Source organism: Talaromyces stipitatus, genomic scaffold (genome assembly GCF_000003125.1).
Source record: "Talaromyces stipitatus ATCC 10500 scf_1105507295541 genomic scaffold, whole genome shotgun sequence".
Taxonomy (NCBI): domain Eukaryota; kingdom Fungi; phylum Ascomycota; class Eurotiomycetes; order Eurotiales; family Trichocomaceae; genus Talaromyces; species Talaromyces stipitatus.
Genome location: NW_002990115.1, coordinates 1,347,529 through 1,368,631, shown reverse-complemented (window position 1 = coordinate 1,368,631; position 21,103 = coordinate 1,347,529). Strand labels below are relative to the sequence as shown.

The 21,103-nt window shown below is 47.2% G+C and overlaps 8 protein-coding genes across 9 annotated transcripts; 3 read left to right on the top strand and 5 right to left on the bottom strand.

The window, feature by feature from the left end:
* Positions 1–152: 152 nt before the first annotated feature.
* TSTA_028250 (ATP-binding cassette transporter, putative) lies at positions 153–2,654 on the top strand (the record flags this gene model as incomplete). Its single annotated transcript, XM_002479925.1, has 2 exons — positions 153–598; positions 680–2,654. 2 exons carry the CDS (start codon positions 153–155, stop codon positions 2,652–2,654), a joined length of 2,421 nt encoding a protein of 806 aa, XP_002479970.1.
* Positions 2,655–3,025: 371 nt separating this feature from the next.
* On the bottom strand, positions 3,026–4,349 carry TSTA_028240 (uncharacterized protein; the record flags this gene model as incomplete). Its single annotated transcript, XM_002479924.1, has 3 exons — positions 3,026–3,474; positions 3,534–3,838; positions 3,937–4,349. 3 exons carry the CDS (start codon positions 4,347–4,349, stop codon positions 3,026–3,028), a joined length of 1,167 nt encoding a protein of 388 aa, XP_002479969.1.
* A 352-nt stretch (positions 4,350–4,701) lies between these two features.
* Positions 4,702–6,277, bottom strand: TSTA_028230 (peroxisomal membrane anchor protein (Pex14), putative). Its single transcript, XM_002479923.1, has 5 exons — positions 6,101–6,277; positions 6,030–6,036; positions 5,717–5,966; positions 5,574–5,658; positions 4,702–5,515 (listed from the first exon to the last, which is right to left on the bottom strand). Exons 1-5 carry the CDS (start codon positions 6,131–6,133, stop codon positions 4,826–4,828), a joined length of 1,065 nt encoding a protein of 354 aa, XP_002479968.1. The 5' UTR covers positions 6,134–6,277; the 3' UTR covers positions 4,702–4,825.
* Positions 6,278–6,668: 391 nt separating this feature from the next.
* TSTA_028220 (HEC/Ndc80p family protein) lies at positions 6,669–9,255 on the top strand. The gene is made up of 2 exons (XM_002479922.1): positions 6,669–6,739; positions 6,815–9,255. The coding sequence occupies exons 1-2, from the start codon at positions 6,695–6,697 to the stop codon at positions 8,999–9,001; spliced, it is 2,232 nt and encodes a 743-aa protein (XP_002479967.1). The 5' UTR covers positions 6,669–6,694; the 3' UTR covers positions 9,002–9,255.
* A 529-nt stretch (positions 9,256–9,784) lies between these two features.
* Positions 9,785–12,911, top strand: TSTA_028210 (uncharacterized protein; the record flags this gene model as incomplete). The annotated part of the gene is made up of 2 exons (XM_002479921.1): positions 9,785–9,846; positions 9,882–12,911. 2 exons carry the CDS (start codon positions 9,785–9,787, stop codon positions 12,769–12,771), a joined length of 2,952 nt encoding a protein of 983 aa, XP_002479966.1. The 3' UTR covers positions 12,772–12,911.
* Positions 12,912–13,045: 134 nt separating this feature from the next.
* TSTA_028200 (C6 transcription factor, putative) lies at positions 13,046–16,487 on the bottom strand. Its single transcript, XM_002479920.1, has 3 exons — positions 15,690–16,487; positions 14,765–15,607; positions 13,046–14,707 (listed from the first exon to the last, which is right to left on the bottom strand). Exons 1-3 carry the CDS (start codon positions 16,082–16,084, stop codon positions 13,219–13,221), a joined length of 2,727 nt encoding a protein of 908 aa, XP_002479965.1. The 5' UTR covers positions 16,085–16,487; the 3' UTR covers positions 13,046–13,218.
* A 193-nt stretch (positions 16,488–16,680) lies between these two features.
* TSTA_028190 (serine/threonine protein kinase, putative) lies at positions 16,681–19,041 on the bottom strand (the record flags this gene model as incomplete). Its single annotated transcript, XM_002479919.1, has 2 exons — positions 16,681–18,626; positions 18,834–19,041. The coding sequence occupies 2 exons, from the start codon at positions 19,039–19,041 to the stop codon at positions 16,840–16,842; spliced, it is 1,995 nt and encodes a 664-aa protein (XP_002479964.1). The 3' UTR covers positions 16,681–16,839.
* A 110-nt stretch (positions 19,042–19,151) lies between these two features.
* Positions 19,152–20,819, bottom strand: TSTA_028180 (dihydroneopterin aldolase domain protein). 2 transcript variants are annotated; one of them, XM_002479917.1, is made up of 3 exons: positions 20,698–20,819; positions 19,582–20,643; positions 19,152–19,505 (listed from the first exon to the last, which is right to left on the bottom strand). In XM_002479917.1, exons 2-3 carry the CDS (start codon positions 20,434–20,436, stop codon positions 19,296–19,298), a joined length of 1,065 nt encoding a protein of 354 aa, XP_002479962.1. In that variant the 5' UTR covers positions 20,437–20,643; positions 20,698–20,819; the 3' UTR covers positions 19,152–19,295. The 2 variants fall into 2 exon arrangements, with proteins under 2 accessions (XP_002479962.1, XP_002479963.1); XM_002479918.1 differs by having other exon boundaries at positions 19,152–20,643.
* Between the last annotated feature and the right edge of the window lie 284 nt (positions 20,820–21,103).

Genomic DNA, 21,103 nt, shown 5'->3' with positions numbered 1-21,103 from the left:
TCAGGCAACACTTCTTCTTCTCTTTTTTCTTCTTCATCCTTCATCCTCAAATTCTCTTAGATTTTGCATCACTGAGTACTACAGCAAAAAATTAGGGATTCCGTACCTGAAATGGTCAAGTCATCTACAACATCGTGAGCTCTATCTGCAAAATGTCCCTCCCTTCAACGACGGATTGGCGAGTTCGCGTATCCGACGACGTGCAATCGCTTCTTCCTCTATCAACCGGCATATTCTATATTGTGGCATCTACTGTCGATTGTGTCGTCTCCAGGGATCGAAAGTCACGGTCATCACCTTTACAATATGCGATTCGCAATGCTACAATATCGTCTATGGTAGTTCTTCTCACCTCTTATTGCATCACTGCGGCACTATTATCCTATGAAGCCTTCTCTAGGAGACAGCATGTATCCGAAGATCCTATCGTATTCTCTCTTGGCTCAATATTGTTATGGGCTTTCTTAATTTCCCGGTTCTCTAGTGGTGTTCCTACACTTGGATATCCCTTCTGGAGTTGTTGTGTCGCTTATTTGGCTGGCGAGTCAGCTCTTCTCTGCATTCAGTTATCAGCTCATGTGCCAATCCACACAAGTGTGTTTGTTCTGCAAACCATACGTTTGGTGACCCTTTCAATACTCTGTGGCCTGGCAGCAGTGCATATCTTTGGCAGAAACAGGAGGGAAGGCTACGAACACGATATTTCTAGCGCTGAAGAGACCCGTCCGTTGCTACACGGTCTACGGGACAATACGTCCTATTCAGCGGCCTGCAATAATCATTCGAGCATCAGCGAGTCGAGTCAAGATACGACCTCAAATGAAGAGATATCGACCCTATCACAGAGCTTGGAAGTGCTGAAGTTCGCTGTGCCTCTTTTGTGGCCGAAAGATCGACTCGCACTACAGTTTCTTTTTATTGGAGTTGGCCTCTGTTTGCTTGCCGATCGTCTACTTGTTGTCTACGTTCCTATTCAACTGGGTATACTCACCGATATTCTGGCTAAAGAGAAGACCTTGCCGTGGCAGCAAATCACGATCTTCGTTCTCCTCCGGCTACTCGAATCAAGCGGTGGGATTTCAGCACTCAGAGCCTACATGTGGCTGCCGGTAGAGCAATACACTTATCAGCGAATAACAGTAACTGGTTTCAATCAAGTTATGGACCTTTCGTGCGACTTCCATGACGACAAGAGTTCTGGTTCGGTGTGGCATGCGATCAACCGCGGAACGATCGTTCAGAACGTGGTTCGCAAGGTGCTTTTTCAATTTATACCGATGATTTCCGACCTTTTTATTGCGGTGGCTGTGTTGCACGCCATGTTTGGCCCGTACATGGGCTTGATCACTGCGGCAATTATCGGGCTCTTTATATGGTCGTCTAGCACAATAGCGGAGCTACAAAAAGTAAATCGCAAGAGATACATCGCATCAATTAGGAAGGAAGTCAATACTCGATGTGAGGCAACGAACAATTGGCTCACCGCTACGTATTTCAACAGAATTGATTATGAAAAGCATCGTCATTCTTTTGCGGTCCATGATCGTCTCGACTCAGAGTTATCCGTCCGTCGATGGTCGCGCACGGAGAACTTTGTGCAATCGTTGATCCTATCACTTGGGTTGATAGGTGCTTGCTTTATAGCTGTTTATGAAGTCTCCAACGGTGAAAGGCCAGTCGGAAGCTTCGTCATGCTCCTTGGGTACTGGGCTCAGCTCTCTAGTCCACTCGAACTATTCTCTAGTGGACTCACTTCCATCACACTTGATTTAGTCGATGCCGAGGAATTTATGGCTCTCTTGAAGAAAGTACCGTCCGTCGCAGATAAACCCAGTGCCAGTGAACTACAAGCTCAACCAGGCAATGTCAGCTTCAAGGATGTGTCGTTTTCTTACGATAAGAGACGCGAGGTGCTCAATGGGATTACATTTGAGGCTCAGCAAGGTCAGACTGTAGCATTGGTTGGAGAGACAGGAAGTGGCAAGTCAACTACTTTGAAGCTATTACTCCGCCTTTACGATCCGGATCGTGGGACCATCGAAATCGGTGGCCAGAAGATATCTGACGTTTCGCTTGAAAGTTTACGAAACGCAATTGGAGTTGTCCCACAAGACCCTGTGCTTTTCAACGATACTTTGTTGAGCAACTTGAAATATGCAAACCAAACAGCTACCATTGAGGATGTTCACAATGCATGCGCTGCAGTGAAACTTCATGATCGATTTCTCAGTTTTCCCGACGGCTATGAGACTATAGTCGGTGAACGCGGCATTAAGCTTTCTGGAGGGGAACTCCAGCGTGTAGCGATTGCTCGGGTCCTTCTCAAGAATCCCAAGTTTGTGTTACTGGACGAAGCAACCAGCGCTGTCGACAGCGAGACCGAAGCACATATCCAACATAGCCTAGCTCAACTCACCGCAGGGAGGACTACACTAGTCATAGCACATCGCCTATCGACAGTGATCAAAGCAGATCACATACTTGTGCTCAAAGACGGAAGTATTACTGAGCGAGGGACCCATGAAAGCCTCATCAAGAGCAACGGCTACTATTGTCGGCTGTGGAAGCAGCAGGTTGGCCTCGATATGAAGACGAATGGATCTAGCCTGAAGCCCGAGGCTCCAGAATTTGTTCCTAAGGGAGTGATGAAATGAGGTGACGCGACGAAAGAAGAGAGACACGAAAGGCCAGTTTTATTTCAACGGCATATTAATAGGTTGGAATTGTTGATAAGCTTTGTATGTGTTAAGAGTAGTTTTCCACTTGGTTGAATCATGTACGACGTGCCGTTGAATAGGGAGCAAATATGCCACTACGATGCTTCGTCGAAGCTCATTGCTAATATAGCACATTACAACAAAACATATCATCACCTGTACCTAGGTGCGCCCGGCACTCGACATTTCCGTATAGTCTATAGGTCCTTTTCTTCATTAGAGAAATCAAGAGATTGTACTCACAAGATTTTAAATCCTAAACAAGCTTGCATCCTTCGCGAAGCGTTCTTTCTCTCAACTCTTTCAGCCTAACCAAATCGCTGCTTAGCCAAAGCTTTCAACCATCCCATAGTTTCCTCTTCCTTCTTTTTATACTCCCCCAACCGCTCCTCTCTCTCCACCTTCTTCGCTCTCAGGATCTCTTCACGGCGCATTTCTCTCTCATTCTTCTTCCTCGTTTCTTGCTCTTTTGCTTTTTTCAATTCAGATAGGTCATCATCGCCACCACCGCCCATTAATTCTGAATCAGGCGCGTCGTCCATTGTGGGAGAGCCCCCTCGGCGGCCAGATGCGAATTCACGGTTTGCGGCAGCCTTCTCCCGTTTTTTCTCCATTTTGCGTTCGTGCGTTCCGGGCTCTGCGCGAGGAGCTACTTCGTCTTCGAAAGCACGAAGATGCTTTTTGTGTGATAATGCTTCTTGTTTGTAATGAGCATGAGCTTCTGAGCGAGCTGCTTCGGCGTCTGCACGAGCTTGTTCTGTTTCAACTCGTTAGCTCCAAAGGAATTACGTAGACTACTCGTATTAGGATGCATACCATGCTGAAGTTCAAGATCTTGGAGATTCGGTATAGTAGGTCCAGATAAAGGTCCCCTGGAAGCTACAGCTCCGCTAGGGAGCTTAGGTCCATAATCCTCATCGTCATCGTCATCATCGTTTGCTGCCATGGGAACGTCATTTCTTCTATAATCCGGAGTGTCATCATTACTGCTGGGTCGTTCCGATGATCTGGAAAGTTTGATCATGTTGCGATCACGCGCGGTTCGCGTATTATCCAAACTGCCCTTGGCTTTCTCAAAAGTTGCAGGGTCATACCATCCCTCGGCGAGTTCTCCTCGGTTCCTGACATGTCAGCAGATGTTATCCACTAGAATTGGCTTCTTCGCTTTCTCGATCCTTAACAACATTTCAACAATATAAGCGAAAGTGGTTGTCCTTACCATTTTTTGATAAAGCTCTTCCACCTTCCCATAACTTCCTTTTCATCCATATCCTCTAATACCAATCCCTTTTGTATGTCTAAATACATCGCAAACATAGGCTCCAGCGTTGAAAGATCACGTTTCGACAACTGTCTTGCGTTATATGGTAGAACAGGGGGCGCAGCCGATACGGGCGAAAGCTCTCTGCGTTCGCCGTGATGACGGCTTTTCCGCTCCCCATGCCTTTCGCCATGTCTTGAGTTTCGCGCAGGTGATCGTGAACTTCGACGGTGATGTCTGCGACTTCGACTGCGGTCTCTGTGGCTACCGCGAGGACTAGAGCTAGGCCGCGTAGGTGACCTGGAACGAGTGTGAGACCGATGACTGTGGTGACGCTCTGTGAAGCGCATTTTGGCAAGTTCGCGATCCATTGCGCTCTGCCGGTACAGTTTCCTGGGAGATCTCCGGGTAATCCTAGTGTCGTATCACTGGGTTTAACGCTGTTTACGACGAGGGAATAGGAAGTCTCGGGGTGTTGTCGAGGCTACCGATACAGAATACATCTTGAAAGCTTCCAGTCGGATAAATTTTTATGCGTTCTCCATGTGAGGTCATGCCAAGCATTGGAGCGACCCCAAGCTTTACCATATACGTAGTAAATCCTAGGTTAGCGTCTATCTGATACTAATGAACAGGCCCACAGAGCCTTATTTGTCCTTTTGAAAGCTTCAACAGCGATCTTATATTATAGAAATGGCTTAAATGACTCTTTATCCACTATAGTCCAGGAAAAAAACATCGAGAATATTAATTGAAGAGAATTCCAAATATACAATGTGGAAAGCAAGTCTCCCAGATGCAAAATACAAAGGCCACTTAGACATGTATATAATGACCGAAGCTTCGCTTAGCTTGCAGGTGCACTGCTCTGTGATTCCTCGCCATGTGTAGGCGCGGCTGATTGAGGTGTCTTCGACCTATTCGCGGCAGCCATCTGCCAGGCAGGAATAGAAGCCGATTTGCCCAGTTGAGACAGAGGGTTAGCCGAAGCCGCGGAACTCGAGGTTTGGCTGTTGGAGGCTGAAGAAATAGTAGCATTGCTTGGCACAGTAGTGGATGGGGTAGTCGCCGGGAGACCAATTGCTGGGGAAGATGCTGGTTCAGGAGTTGACCCAAGTGGACGTCCTGTAGCCGGGGTGCTAGTAGAGTTACCAGCGCTAAGACGATTGTTCAACAGAGTTTTGAGACTTCTGAGTTCTGTTCCAAGCTCCTTAAGTTTGTTTTCATTTCCTTCCCTTGCGCCTTCAAGTGCTTTGGGAATACTGTCCTTCAAGTTCTTAACCTCGTCACTTATTCGGCGAGTTTCGTCGTCTCGCCGCCGAGTGGATGACTTCAACTCCGATAGTACATTCTCAACCTCACGAAGAGCAGCATCTAAGCGTTCGGTCCTGGCTTCCTCTGCCGATTTCAAGGCTGCCGTATCTGTGGACAGCTGATCAATCAAGGCAAAAGCGCGGGCGAATTCGTCGTCAATGCTTTGTTTGTCTTGTTCTAATTGTGGAGGAGTAGGAGGCGCTATTATAGGCACTACATATCTCTGTGAACAGAGTTAACGAGAGTCTCTCGTGACCAGAGCTTACTTTAAGGGGACTCACCTTGGCTAAGACATATAACCCATAACCGACCCCTCCCGTTATTGTTGCCATGATAAACCAGTCCCGCCAGTCCCTCCTAGGGACGCTAGAAAATGCATTAGTATCCAAACAGCAAAACTGAAGGGAAAAAAGTTATGTCTTACTCTGGAGGAGGTTGCCATTGACCGTACGGACCAGGACCATAGCCTGACTGGGGAACGGTCGGCCGATAAACAGGCGATTGCTGCTGATTATACCCTACAGGCGATGTTGTTGTGGTAGTGGTGGTTTGTACAGACTCTTCACCTGCTCTTGCAATAGCGATCTCTATTTCTTCTTGCGTGAGGTTTTTTGATTGTAGAAAGGCGACCCGTTTCTCTAGCGGCGAAGATGCGACAGATGGGTCCTGGAGAACTAAGTAGGGTTAGCCAATCGTCATGAAACAACTCATGGGGTCAACTTCAGGTTCGAACATACAAGTAACCTATAGATGGAAAGCATCGAGTTAGTTATGTCCCAAGAGCGGCGAAAACATGAAGAACACTCACGGCGGAGGAGATGAGCTCCTCGCGAGGAGCCATGTCGGCTGATGTTCAGCGATCGCGATCCAATATATCTGTCAGATCCTGAACAATATGCACCAATTGACCTTTCAATATCTGCAGCAACTCCGCTGACAGAGCTCTAGAAGACGACTGTGAATCCGCTGCTCGTCTGGAAGTGTCGAATAAGTTGAAAGATGTAGTAAGTGGTAACCGAGCGGCGAAGTCAGTCTAGTACTGAACCTCGGAAGTTGCGCATTGCATTGCGCTAAACCATTTCCAGGAAGAGGCCTGCAATCGGCACGTGATGAATCGCGACTCTTGGCAGCACGCTTTGTTTTGCTGCCCACCGCCTGCCGTTCCTGTCAGCCTGCCAGGGAAACGTCTCCTCCCGCCTTTTGTTTACTTTTGGAGCTGGCGCATTTTTTTGTGTTGGGCTGCGACTACCCTCAACGACAAGCATCTTCGACAACGCGCGCGTACTGCAAACTTCACCTTTTGGTATATTACTTTTGGTCGGAACATATACATTGGCTATAACTCAATCCGCGACCTATCCTTGGTAACGATCACGCGACCTTTCTGGTCCGAAATAGCATCATGTCGCAAGACACGGGTTTGTTCAGCATCAAGCGGCCTCGCGAGGTAAGAAGAGCACCTTTCAATTGCCTTTATGCACTATGCAATTCTGGCGCTCTGCTAACATAGACATCGATGCAGACGTTGGGAAGTGTGCAGAACTTCTCCGCCTTGCCTCAGCCATCATCGGCGCTGAAACGCACGAGCATGATTGGTGGTCTCCAGAATCCTCCATATACTTCCCAGCATTCCCGATCAACATCACTTTTTAATTCGCACGGCCGACCCCAACAACCAAATTTCCAGCGTTCATCCTCGGGCGCCAGCTTTGGGCCTGAGGCTGGTCTTTCCACCGTCAGAAGATCTGTTTCCAACAACCTCTTTCAGAATACTGCCGTTGGACGACTAAGTTATGCGCCCAATTCATTTCCTGCAAATAGTGCTTCGCAGCAAAACCTGCAACGAAGGAGCAGCGTCTTCTCTCGCCCATCTGTAGCCGGAGGGCCCATGTCACATCAATCCTTCTTTACACAAGGGCCTGTTCCCGCGGGGGCTCCGAAAGACCCGCGGCCACTCAGGGATCGATCGTTTCAAGCAAGGATCGGTCAAGAACTATTAGAGTACCTAACACACAACAATTTCGAATTGGAAATGAAGCACTCTTTAGGTCAGAACTCGCTGAAATCTCCAACCCAAAAAGATTTCACCTACATCTTCCAATGGCTCTACCGCCGAATTGATCCGAGTTACAAGTTTCAAAAAAGTATTGAGGCTGAGGTGCCTCCCATATTGAAACAACTACGTTATCCATACGAAAAAAACATAACAAAATCCCAAATCGCTGCAGTCGGTGGTCAAAATTGGTCGACCTTCTTAGGAATGCTTCATTGGATGATGCAACTTGCGCAGATGTTGGATCACTATTCCGTCGGCGAGTATGATGATGCATGTGCCGCGGCTGGGGTTGATATTACGGGAGACCGAATCATTTTTCGGTTTCTTACTGGGGCCTACCATGATTGGCTGCAGGGGGGTGAAGATGAAGACGACGAGGTTGCTGAGAAAAGACTGATTCCCCATGTTGAAGCGATGGCTGCCGAATTTGAACAATCGAATGAGAAATATGTCCGAGAATTGGAAGTATTAGAGGCGGAAAATCGAGCGCTTCGAGATCAATTGGAAGATTTGGAGAAAAACGCCCCGGATATGGCGAAATTGGATAAGGATTTCCGAATTCTGGAAGACGACAAACGCAAGTTTGAGGATTACAACTCGAATGTTCAAGGTAAGATCGACAAATACAAAAATCGCATCCAGTTTCTCGAAGAAGAGCTCAAGAAAAGCGAAGACGAGCTTCAAACGGCGGAAGAAGAGCGAACAAGTTTACAGGCTAGTGTTGATAGCCAGGGAATCACGATTCAGGATATTGATCGCATGAATACTGAGCGCGAGCGCTTACAGCGAAGCCTCGAGGACACTGCGGGCCGGCTCGAAGAAGCGCACGCACGTGTTATGGAGAAAGAGATCGAAGCCAACCAAAAACTTGAAGATCTTGAGCAAGTAGTGAAAACATACAATACGCTAGGATACCAGAACAGTCTGATCCCAGAATCCGCCGTTAATGCTAATGGTGAGGATTACGAAATTAGACTGAATGTGAACGAAGCAAGCTTCTCTTCGTCGCAGATGGGTGGTTTACAGAATCAGAGCTCTCCCGAAGGCTATCGTCTTCTTGCAGATGCAAATAATGGCTACCAGCCAGTTCATTTAGTGAAGCTTGATCTTCGAGGAGTCGTTCGAGCCAATTTGATCGCTCTTCGAAAAGAAATCAATGAACGAAGGAAGATGACAGCAGAGAAGGACATGGCGGACCGTGACTTGCTCAACGACATAAAGGAGGCCATGGACGAGAAGCGCAGTGAAATTGAGGCACTTGAACATCGAAGACGTGCTGCCGAGGAGGAATTTGAACGCACAAAGGAAATTACAACCACGCAAAAGGTCCAGTCAGATGCCCAAATTGAAAAGATGGAAAAGGAGCTAGCAAAGATGCGAGCATCACTTACTGAAAGCGTTCAACTGATGGAGCAGCGGGAAATGAACACCGATGTGGAATATGAGCAGCTTACACTTCGCGCAAACCAGCTTCGTGAAGAACTTCATACTGGCGTCGAGAGTATGTTGAATGATATCATTCGGTTCAAAGTCCACGTGCAGAAAGGCCTGGAAGATTATGAGAGTTTTGTTGTGGAAGAGGTCGAACAAGAGCTAGGCGGCGAGCTACAGTCCGTGGAAGACACGGAAATGGCCGAAGCTGGCGAAGTTTAAGCATTAAAACGTGTCTCTCCATCGTCCCTTTTATTCGACACACAATTATCTCGATAGGATTGGCGCATATCGGTTATACTTTATGGAGTTCTTGTTGGCTTGTGCTTTCATATACCCTCTACAAACGCTGTGAATGAACGATTAAATGTGGAAATGTCCTCATGTACATATTTTTGTGCCTTATTTGATTGTTGGTCAAGTCGATTTCCATTGCAACTGTCATTTAGTATATATATGTCTAGACAAAGTAGATGCCATTCTAGCCTTTCAGAGTATGGTTCCAACACTTGTCGATGCAACATATGTTATTCAAGGCAAAATTCGCATCACCCAAGTGAACATCAGATTGAAAAGCATGGAAAAAGCAGACCACTTATTCTCGAAAGCTGAATTGTTGGATGACTCTCGCTGATTGGCTGACATAGCTTAGGATGACTAAGCATAATTTTTCTAGCTCATTTTCCTCGATTGGTTCCAGCAAGTCGATTATCATTGATCATTTCTTTCATGTCTTACAACCGGGCTTCTTGCCTTTTTGAAGCCCTTGTAGGGCTTATTTGTATTTGAGTCTGGTTTACACTATCAGATATGACTCCGGCTTATAGGAAACCTGCTTCTCGTATCTTGAAATTCCTTCCGCATCGCTACTCGAGGCTCTCGGAAATCGGGTCATGAAACTTTGCCTGCGCCCTTATCGTCCTTTCCAGCTGGGCTGCAGGTCTCGTATCAATCGTTGCCATGGAATAAACACGATAATTGTTTCTGGCTGGCGCACTGGACGCCATGTCAACCTGTTGCATATTTCTTCGAGCCGAAATTATGGAACAGTTGACGACAATCGGCCGGTGTCGATAAGGAAAGTCCGCTCTTTCAAACATAGCTTCGTGGAAAGTGAACAGAAGTCACTTAGACACCCGGTGCGAGACGGTCAAAGTGCAGCAGTATGGATACAACAGCTTGAACCGTACCTACCCTCAGACCTGCGCGACGGAGCAACGAGTAAGGACATTACCACAAATCCGCCAAAGAATACCGAGACGTTGGACTCTGAGGGTGAGGGTGAGAGTATTGCAACTATTTTAGGTCGTGCACGCCGATTACAAGGCTGGGATTTGCTTGCATACCTTGGATTCACACTACAAAGATGGCCCGCTGTCTACGCACTGATTACGAAGATGCTTGATGCAACTGAAAGGCTACAAGAAACGTTACAATCTTTGGAAGGAACACCATCCAACCTTCAATGGGATCTTCGGGATGCGAAGCTGGGAGGGAAAGGCTCTGTTGTGACTGGCTTCAAAAAATCTGCGACGTCCATCTCCATGGAAGCTTTTACAGATGAGCCGCGGCACAGTATGGCAAATTCGGCTATTATGGGAGAAATATGGCAGAGTTTAGGGTTCATCGTACTGGCCGCTGCGAATAAAACAGCACAGGAGTCCGGGCTCGCTATGTCATATGTATATCGGACGCTTGCTCACCTTCACGAGTCCGGGAACATTCCGGATGCGATATATAAATTTACGAGTCGTTCTGACAATGGGAGTCTATACCGACCGCCGGCAATGTACTTGTTATCTACACATATTATGAATGTCCTGTCAGATGCAGCGTGGCTGGTCCACGAGGCGGAAGTGAGGGAAAAAGCACAAGCCGCTGGCGAAGATTCACCATTTCGCTCCTTCAAGATCGGTATCCGCCATTTGGGTCCCGAGATCTGGCTGGAGTTTATTCTTTGGGCCTGTGTTGAGCAGGGCCATATAAAGGAAGGCCTATGGATCCTCAAGCATTTACAAGGGAGCAATTATGGCGCAGCATGGAAGATTGTGTCATGGAGCCCACTTCTAGACCATCTCAAAATAATCAATAATACCAATATTGATAAACACGACTTTTGGCCACATCCCGACATTCCTAGAACGCCTGAAGAACTTCAGAGCAAGTCTGGCTTTTTTCATGGCTTGGGAAGGTTGACTATCAGCGCCGAGGTCTTCACAGCTCTAACAACTCAAGCTGCGAGCTATGTGAATAATGATCTTAGGTCTGATAATTCTGACGTTGAAGATTTGATTCAGCAGCTTGCATCTGTGAACAAAATGAAGCCGTCATACATTGACAAGGAGGCCGCAAGCCAAAGCACTGGTACTTACCATATTGTCCCATTGCTGGAATCGCATATTTCAGAATCTGGGATGCGACCAGAATGGCTGGAACATGTTCTCACTGTTTTGCCGCCGCCTATTCCTCCTTGGGATGATGCTATTCCCACCGATCATCAACGACTTTCTGCATTGGATGAACACGATATACGCGGCGCCTCGTCTCTGTACGCTGGATTACTACAGCAGAACTTACGACTATACACGCAGCACCAGCAGGTTGAAAAGGCAATGAAGACTTTCAATTCGTTGCTCGAAATCATTGACTCCAGCAAAATCGATCGCATACAGGAGTTTTGGGGCAAAGAAAAGGAGAACGAAGAAGCACACCAGTCAGAATCGATATTACCGGAAACCTCGGTTCTGATTGATCAATCTCCGATCCCGACTTTATCGAATGGCACTCTAGCCAATCTTTTGGACCTGATCAGGGTCAGTAAAGCTAATGATTTTGGCGAATGGCTTCTCTTTTCAGAGGATCCGGATGGGCCTATCATTTCTTTTGAATCATACGGTGATCAGAGCTTGGCTCCTTCCATTCTACGATTCGCTACAGCGACAGGCAATCAAGGACTTGGTGATCTTGTCGTCCAGCGACTACAAAAGCCTATTTCACGTAACACGTTCAATGCAATTGCGAATTTCTATATTGCATTTGAGCGATGGAAGGAAGCTGAAGATATTCTCGAACTCTTGACTCAACATAGACGGAAAGCATGGGGTGAAACCACTCTCGCCACATTAACATCTGCTCTCCTGCGTTTGGAACAACAAATTTGGGAGAAGCCATGGGAGCAAGAACTCGAAAGATCCCTCGCACACGTTCGGATATTGTTGCGCCGTTTCCTCTTGGGCTATTACAACCCCGAAAGAGTGTTCCATGAGGATGTCAATATGTACTATAAAAAAACCATTTATCGGTGGCATGGCCTACTCTTATCGATTCCTGGTGCTGTGGCCCAAGTTGCCAATGAAGTGAAACCTGCATACACCAATCCGCAGAAACGGGATATACTCCCTTTTATCCCATGTGTGGCATTCAATCTTGTACTTAGTGCTGTCGTGGAAACACGCGGCAGCCAAGCTGGAATGGACATGTGGAAAAATTGGTGCATAGACATTGAGCGATCACATGCAGCTCGCCTCGCCGAAGATGAGACATATCGCTTGCAAAAGAGCGGCGATCCGATTACGGAGGAACTCGACATCGAGTTCGACTGGGTGTGGCATCGTGAGAGGCAGCGTAAAGCGGTTGTTCCGAACTTGAATACGTTACGAATCATCAGCAGAGCAGCCGTGAAGGAATTGAAGGAATCTCAAGCAGATGCGCCAGACAAGAGAACAATGTCGCCTTCACAGCAACAGACCAGAGACCAGATCTACAAGGTACTTGACTTCTGTGTAGAGCGTTATCAGCGGTTCAACAGAGACAAGTATGAGATTGGTCGAGAAACGAGCGGTCATTTGAAAAGAATCAGGATGTGGCAGTCGAGGAAGAGAAAGAATATCGTTCGATGGGTTTATGCGGATATTGGCCAAGAAAACGATCATCATAACATGGAAGACTTGCTGGCCGATAATGAAGACGAAGAGAAAGATGAGAGTGATTGAAGAGGATTTGTGGCATTGGCTCGGTCACCTCCCGTGTATCATAAGCATGTGGCACTTTAGTATTTGTGTATATAGGTATTAGGACGAGCTGAAGTTCACATGTATTATTATAGTTGCAATAGACTTATATACCCCGTTATACTACCTACTTTCATCTTCTCTCGAGTTTAATATACCGTAAAGGGCCTCGGGATAGAAAATGATATTAAAGAGAACCACTGTATTGCATCATGTATCGTATATTCAAGCGAATCCAATCCTGCAAGAAGTAAAGCAGGACAAAGAGGCTTTCACCATAAGGTGAGATACTTCGTTCAAGGCTTTCATAAATCACATTATCACATTACATGAGTATTGAGGAATTGCGCTTTTGCTTCGTCCGTCTCTAGCTCTGATCCTTTCTATGTATCTCAATGCCCATCAGATCCTGCAGCTTTCGGAAATGAATTAATTATCCCAATTATTCTGATCAGCCCCCGGATTAGGGAAGAACGATCCCATGAATTCACCGCTAATCGGATCGTAAGGAAAATGAGAGTCGGGAATTGAAGGACCACTCGAACCGGAATTCACCATGAGAGGCGAAAAACTCATCGGGTACGTCACTGGCTCGGCCGTAGTTACAACAGCATTATGCTCCAAGTCGAGATCACCAAGAAGTTCTCGACGTCTCGCGGCTTCGGTTGATGATGTGGTTATGGGTTCCATTCCTGTGCTCCAGTCAAATGGCTCGGGCTGTTGTTGCTGGGTATCGCTTCCACGTGCTGCTGTTGTAGATAACTGTGCCTGCATACGACCCGTGTTACCGTAAGCCTGAAGCTGGTCTTGAGCATGATACTGCCTTTGTTGCTCAAGTATGGCGTCGCTGGGTATTGGTGGCAGATCGCTGACATCGTAGTTCATGCCCACAGCGATTCGGCGGATGCAGCTGTCACAGAGCTGCCATGCTCGAAAAGAGGCAGTACTATGTTCTGACATTGCGTATAACCAACGGATTGCCTTCTTAGCTGAATGAAAAGTATTCTTTTCTTCGTTAGGTGCGTGTACATTGGCGAAAGATAACTCCAACAAAAGAACAGTAGTCGATTGCATTAAGAAATGAAGTATAGCCCACCATGGAGCTAGTTGATAGAGTTGGAATGGGTCGGGAGCATCGGGTATCAAGTCTAGCATTCGAGTAGCAGCCTCAAGAGAAACCAGTGCCATTTTGTGGCTGAATGAGGTCTGTTTGTTAGCACGAGCGTCTCGTCGACAGAGACAAGGCCGACCTAACGTAATCCGAGCGCTGTAGTATTGAAAAGCGAGTCCAAGTTTCGCTCGAACCTGCTCGGGGGAGCTACTCTCCTTTTGTGTGAATTTGAATGCTTCAGGTAGCTGATTGAACCATAGGTCGATGCGGGATTTCAATTCGCCTATACGGTTTTCAATGTGAGACCAAGGTACTCTCACTGCATCAGCTGTGTACACCTTGTTCACGATCTCTTGGGTGATAACAGTGAGGTCAATGTATAGCAAGAAAAGTAGCCCGGGATTGAAAGGGATACTACGTATCCATGCAAACCGATCTGTCTTTTCACGCCTATCGACATTCTGGCCGCCAGCAGGATTTTGGGGCATTAGCCGGATCGAATGGCTCGCAACTACAGACTGTATGCGTTCCTCGCGTAGAGTAAAATTGCCTAGCATCTCTTGAACGGCTGGTTCACTGAATCTTTCCTCTTCAAAGGGTATCGGCATTGGTGTGGTGCAAACTCCATCGAGAATGCAAGTTGCTCGACCTGTCATCACACCGAGAAGGTGTTCAAAAGAGTAGAGTGACCACCATACACGGTAGCGTGACTCCTTAGACGTATTGGGGGTGGTCTCGCTAGAGCTCTTCATATTGATACCGAGGGCTATAGCAGAACGAATAGCAAGGCTTGATATTCTCCAAGCTCTATAAGCGACGTCAGCTTCAGATCGTTGATGATAATAAGTCAGGGGTTCAGCTTACCTGTTGATTTGATCCGTCGATAGAAGATAGAAGGCCATCAGACCCTCTACTTGGACTTGTTGTAAATCAGGGTGGCTGAAAAGCTCGTCCGCTGTCATACTGAGATATCGGGCACGTGCGAAATAGATCAAATGGTCTTGCGTGTCGTTGCTCTTCCAAGGTGCTTGCACCAAATGAGAATGTTTGGCCGCAATGGCGAAAATCATGTTTAAGATCGCCAGCCATCTGTCGCCTGGTTGTGCGGAGTTGTCGAAGAAATATTTGAATTGCGAGCTGAAAAGAGGGCGATTGATGATGGGAAAGAACGGATGCACAGTAATCAAATAGTCTTCAAAAAGACGCTCTGCATGTTTACGAGACGGCATTTGATACTCGTCGATAGGGCCCGAAACATTGATATCCAAATCATCTAGATGGTAGCTGACAGAGTTGATGGAGAAATCTTCGTACTGGCGTGCTTGCGGCTCCCCTTCATACATACCAGGCTCCTTTCGAGCTCGTTGCACGGATTCTCTCTGAACTCGTTGCATCCAGCTAATTTCTGAGTTCTTACCGATAAATCCTGTCGCGCGAACATTCTCCCCTCTATTCAGGTCTTCCTCCACGCGGTCAATTGCTTCCAGGGATCCGACAGATGATGGAGAAGATGGTTCGAGATCGGCATCATCCAGAGGTGTGCGCGACGACGACGAAGGGTGGTCAATTGAGTTCTGCTCTCCATCGGCCGCGTATTTGCTGAGTGTCGCTGTAATGCGATCCCCTAGAGCCTCGTTCACCGAAAAGCGCAATTCTTTTAGGAGTGATTCGTAGTCATTCACCTTGTGAGACAGCTCTTCCATATATCTTCGTGGGAAGAGTATTAGCCAAAATAATCATTTCAACTACACGGCGCAATGGGTAATACGCGAACAGAAGAACGACTCACCTCTTTGTTTTCTCTCTCATACCATCCGGATACTGGCACTTCACTCTGAGTTCTCGACATTGTCTGCAGACTGGCGTATCTCCAGAACATTTAGTCTTCCTTTGACGACAACTTTCGCATGCCTTAGCTACACGACGACTGTACCGATAACTAGCACCAGCGCGGCTTCTAGGAATGGCAACTTTCGCATTTACCGGATATCCTTGATGTGTTGCTTGCACTGGAATAGTGACGGTTTCGACGCCCTCTGGTGTCGAATGCGCATCTTGACTTCGGGAGGTTGTTCGAGAGGAGAACTGCGTGGTATTGTTATTGTCACTCTGGTTTTCTGCTATTGGTACCAATCGATTACCAGCCTGCTGATTCAATTGCGAGGATTCAGATAGCGGATCCATGATGGACGATTAATTGACAAGATGTATTGGTAACCTGTTGGACTTGCTTAGGTTATCTGTTTGGATGGGCTGAGATTTCGATTCGTTCAATATGCGACTTCTCAGGAAGAAAGCCGTTGCTTGCCACTTCAGGGACGAACCAAAACTGCCATCAGAATGTAGCAACCTGAATGATTTCACTAGGATGAAAATCTAGGATTCGCGATCGATACCATGAGCGATAAATCTGAACATGTCCCGTTTAGTGAGGGGTTTTCCTGCTGTTGTGAAGAGAAAAAGCTATCAAATCGCAGAAAGCGGGGCGAAAACCGTATAATCAAGGTGGATGGACCACCATATCCAATTCCGGCTCACAGTTCGGAGGGAGACGTTGGGAATACTCATAATCAGAAATATCTAACCCGAACTGAATCGCGATCACTGTTCAGAAAATAATCAGTGGTACCTCAGGTGGTGGTCATCGATGGATCATTTTTCTCCTCTCGCAAGATAGGGAGATAGGGAGATCGTTAATCAATTGAGCTCCAATTCCAGCCCACTTAGACTGTCCACACGTGACAAGCTAAGATATCGGGTCGTAATGCAGTATTGTATCATTCTGTAGATGTATGTATATTCTATTTATGATAGCTAAGAGTTACGACAGATTCAAAAAGGGAAGCGAGGCTTATACAGAAAACAAAATAACCACAAGCAGTCTGAAAGCTATACTTCAAGGCAAAGAGTAAACCAAATCACTTTTGAAAAGCGCTCAATCACGTGGCGAGGCCGAATCCACTGTTCAGAAGACTGCTCGACGCAACGAAGCTGAAGCCATGGAAAGGATCGGCTTCATTCACGCCGCTAGCAGGATCGCCAGAAATCCCGGCGTTCTTCAACATATCGCCAATGTGGACATCGTCTGTCAGAGCTGGGCTCAGCGCCAATCCCGTGAAGTCGGTAGAGAAGTTCTCCGCGAGAGCAGGATCGGTGATGAGAGGTTGGATCGGTGCTTCCAACTCGCGTCGAGCAAGCGCTTTCCAGTCGATCTTCCGGAAGAAACGATGTTTCTTGATGATATCCAAATCCTTTGGCATATGATAGCCTAGTCGCTTCTGTGGCTCTTTGCGGAGTAGTCGAATGAGTAGATCTTTCGCATCGGGTCCGAGATAGTAAGGCAGTACCAGCTTCTGTCTGACAATCTTCTCCTGGATCTTCGCATGATTGTTGGCCTTGAAGGGCGGGGAACCGGTCAATAAGTCATATCCCAGAGCGCCCAGAGACCACCAGTCACAGGCCTTGCCGTAGGGTTTGCGCTGAATAACTTCAGGAGCCATGTACTCGATCGTGCCTAGGGATGAATTGCAACGGTCGTCATCGCTAACTGCAACTTTGCTCAATCCGAAATCTGTCAGTAGCAAGTGACCTTCGGAGTCCAAGAGACAATTTTCCGGCTTCAAGTCTCGGTATACAACACCAATGTTCTGGTGAAGATGTTCAAGCGCAAGAACCATTTCGGCCATGTAAAAAGCAGCAACATCTTCGCTGAACATGCGTTCAGCAGCGAGGTGAGTGAACAGCTCGCCGCCTTGAGCATACTCCAGGATAAGGTACAGTTTTTCGTGATCCTGGAAGGCGTAATAGAGCTTGACGACGAAAGGGTGACGATTGACACTTTCAAGGATCATACGTTCTGTCTTGGTCTGCTCCACTAACTTTCTGTGCACGGTGATAGAAGCTTTGCGGAATTGTTTCTGAGCATACAGACGCCCAGTAGGTCTGTGGCGCACCAAGAGGACCGTTCCGAAAGTGCCCTTTCCGAGACACATGAGTTGTTCAAAATCACGGCTGGTCATTTTCCTGCACACGTCACTCTGTAAATTGTTTCCGTTACTAGTGGACAGCTTCTCTTCCGCGGCAGCTTCCTCGCTAACAAAATCATGCTCGAGAGGGACCTCATAACTGGTCATGACTTCGGTACGGTCACTATCAGAAGATACACTAGCATTGCTCGACATAACAGAGTCACCCGAGCGAGGCATTTTCTCGGATAGACTCAGTGCATCAAGCTGCAATTTCAGGGCGCTGATTCCATTTGGTATGTTCGCGGGAGGGACAGCATGGAGTTGCGGCGACATAACCCGGGACCCAGCAGTCGACATGTCGGAGTCTTCATCGCCAGACGCCATGGGAGTGAACCCTCGAACTGTAGACAGAGCCGGAGTACCGCGCCCAACTTCCACGTCGGCCACACGTCTTCCTTTCTTCTTTTTTATGCGGGTCGCTGCTTTCTCATGAAGCTGTAAGACTTGAGGTTCAGCAGTAAGAAAGTCTGTATGATTTGGTGCAAGAGTCACATCGTGTTGCGCGTGTCCAAGTCCGTGTGCAGTGTTATCCTTGAATCCTTCGTTTTCCGGCTCAATGTCCATCTGGGGGGTAAACACGTCGCCAACTGATAGGTCTTCCATTGTACAATTTGGAGCAGAACGTTGGTTCAGCTGCTCCATTTGGTGCGCCAGACGCTGAGCGGAGGATGGTCGGTGGATTGTGTCGAACATTTTGTCTGCCTGGAATAGCTTGCTCAAGCAGATCGAGTCTAACGGTCGAAGAATAAGGGCAGCCGTCCCAGAGCAGCGTGAAAATTGAAGATTGAGTTCGAAAATATTATGCAACTAGCATATTGTTCCTAGACCTTAGACAATCATAGGAATCGTACGTGACGAGAATTTGAAGACAACCCTATTAACGTCCGTCCTTGCTCAGGACGGACCCTGCACCCCTACCCAAAACAAATCGCAGACAGAGGCACCGGACCACAGCAATGAGGCGGATCGAGTGTCCTCGAGCGAATCAATGCGGACTGAAGCTGGCGAGTAGCAAGCCGAAGAAAACAAAGAGTCCCACGGAGTCACGGTGAAAACATTGGTCACAGGAGGAAAAGCGGGAGTTGACGATTCAGTTGCAGGAATGCAGCCCATAGAGAATCTGAGAGATACCGAAACGGTTGCTGAGAGATCGTTCGACGGAGGTTAGATCGAATTCGCGAGTAGTTGTGCGTTGTGAGAGCAGAAAGAGAAGAAATATGAGGCTTTTTCAGGTGAAACCAGGCAAAAAAGCATGACAGGCTTGGCACCGAGCCTAATGCCCGATGCGGCAACCGGCAGCTTCACGTGGAAATGTCATAGGTCCCAGTCTTTTTATTTTTATTTTATGCTACGATTATTTGATAACACTACATCCCTCCCCTCGCTTTCAAAAAATCTTGCTCTGCAAAGAATGCCTTGGACCTGGTGATTTGCACTCCGGCTCTCTCCACAAAAGCCATGGCACTCGGCTTCTCCACCAAAACTGTGACAGAATCATTACCAAAGTCCATTGTAGCTGTGCGGGCGATGAAAGTAGCGAGAGCTTCAACTGTCTGATACGATGTATTTTCCACCCTCTGCCGTGAAACAGGTCTGCTGTTAGCTGCTGTCCGATTCAATTCTGCACGGAAATCGTAGCTTATACAAACTCACCTCTGCTATAACCCGAACCATCTGTTGATATGTGTTCAAGAATGTAGAAGCCCACGAAGCCTCTCCGGAGCCTCGGAAGTCTAATGTGATGATCACAGCTTGTTTCTCAATTCGCTCATGAGAGTTGACACCAAGGATGCAGTGACAACGGATACCCTCCACGCGGAATTCTTGTTCCACAATGGCAACCTGTCTGCTGCTCTCCACGGCGATTTCCAACGAGGCACTATCGTCAGCATACACCCAGGTCTGGACAGTCCGAAAAGACAGCCCTCCCTCCGCTCGCAAATGAGCATTGGGCAAATGTAGCAAAACCTCGCATTCGCCAAACATGCCATTCAAAACCTCCGGAGATGTAGCAGTCTGGAGTTCTTTGGGAACTGAAGAGGAAACACCACTTAGTCTCCGACTAGCCTGGCTTGCGCGTCTCCGACTTGGGGATTCTGGATGAGCTTGAACATGATCCATTCTTCGCACTCCGGCGATGGTCTCGTCTAACAAACCCAAGCCACAATTGGCTATCAATCCAGCAATGACCCGCACATCATTACTCAGAGTGGTCTCTGCTGCTTGGGATAAGTGGCCACCTGACGTAGGCTTAACAGAATCACGAACTGCAGCCTCAATGCGGCGGTAAAGTTTGCCGTAGTCAAGAGAAAGCGAGACATCATCTGCATTAGCCGCAGCAACAGCAGACGAATATGATAGCTTTACAGCTGCTGTGCATGGCTGGGATTTCCCAGAGCGATGCCATGGATCAGGTGCTGCTGGTAAGTGAAGGTTGATGTTGCGAAGAGAGACATTGTCCACAATACTAGGGCGAGTAGCCGGTCTCAAATTGGCGATGCCAGCCATTTCCAACGTTCGGCCCAGAATAGATCGCGGTGTTGTGGGTTGCAAAAAGATTATCCAAGTAGCTCTGAGATCAACTTAGAAATATCAGTCCAAAATATGTCCAAACAAATTGAGAATATTAATTCCAGTGGCTGTAACGTAGAATTATGGATTGATGTTGTTGAAGTCAATGATGCTCCTAGACTTTTCGGGTTGCTGTCCCGCTATCTTTGTTGAATCAGCCCACCGTTTATATCATCATGATATGGACAGTAAACATACAGTCAAAGAGCTTTCACAACACTCAATGCCACTTAATATGCAGGGTAATATGTAATTTCGTTAAGAATCTGATCACCAAGATGAAGCAAATATCTTTGGTACCATCTCCACCATTTGGATCTGGTTAAAATAATTTCAGCCTTTATTTTTGTCGATAAGGAAGATGGCGCTTTACTATATCCATCTAGCGCCGGGTATATGTCTTGGGAAAAGCTTCAGAAATTCCAAGCTGACACAGGCACTGTTCATCTTCTACTCAACAATGAGTTTAACAGGTTGCTTTTCTCTAGCTTTTCATAAGCTGTACCAATTGCTCAGTCCCAATAATACTGTGAAAATCTGGAAGGTATCGAAAAGAGCTTATCGAACCTAAGACTCGGAAGGACTCATCAGGTCATCATGGTAC

Coding starts and splice junctions, on each gene's coding strand:
- TSTA_028230 (XM_002479923.1), bottom strand. CDS start 6,133: ATGGCTCCTCGCGAGGAGCTCATCTCCTCCGCC. Junction 5,659..5,716: donor CAATGGCAACCTCCTCCAGA/GTAAGACATAAC, acceptor TGCATTTTCTAG/CGTCCCTAGGAGGGACTGGC. Junction 5,516..5,573: donor GGTTATATGTCTTAGCCAAG/GTGAGTCCCCTT, acceptor CTCTGTTCACAG/AGATATGTAGTGCCTATAAT.
- TSTA_028220 (XM_002479922.1), top strand. CDS start 6,695: ATGTCGCAAGACACGGGTTTGTTCAGCATCAAGCGGCCTCGCGAG. Junction 6,740..6,814: donor GCATCAAGCGGCCTCGCGAG/GTAAGAAGAGCA, acceptor ACATCGATGCAG/ACGTTGGGAAGTGTGCAGAA.
- TSTA_028200 (XM_002479920.1), bottom strand. CDS start 16,084: ATGGATCCGCTATCTGAATCCTCGCAATTGAATCAGCAGGCTGGTAAT. Junction 15,608..15,689: donor ATGAGAGAGAAAACAAAGAG/GTGAGTCGTTCT, acceptor CTTCCCACGAAG/ATATATGGAAGAGCTGTCTC. Junction 14,708..14,764: donor TCGACGGATCAAATCAACAG/GTAAGCTGAACC, acceptor CGTCGCTTATAG/AGCTTGGAGAATATCAAGCC.
- TSTA_028180 (XM_002479917.1), bottom strand. CDS start 20,436: ATGGCTGGCATCGCCAATTTGAGACCGGCTACTCGCCCTAGTATTGTG. Junction 19,506..19,581: donor TGGTTCGGGTTATAGCAGAG/GTGAGTTTGTAT, acceptor GTTTCACGGCAG/AGGGTGGAAAATACATCGTA.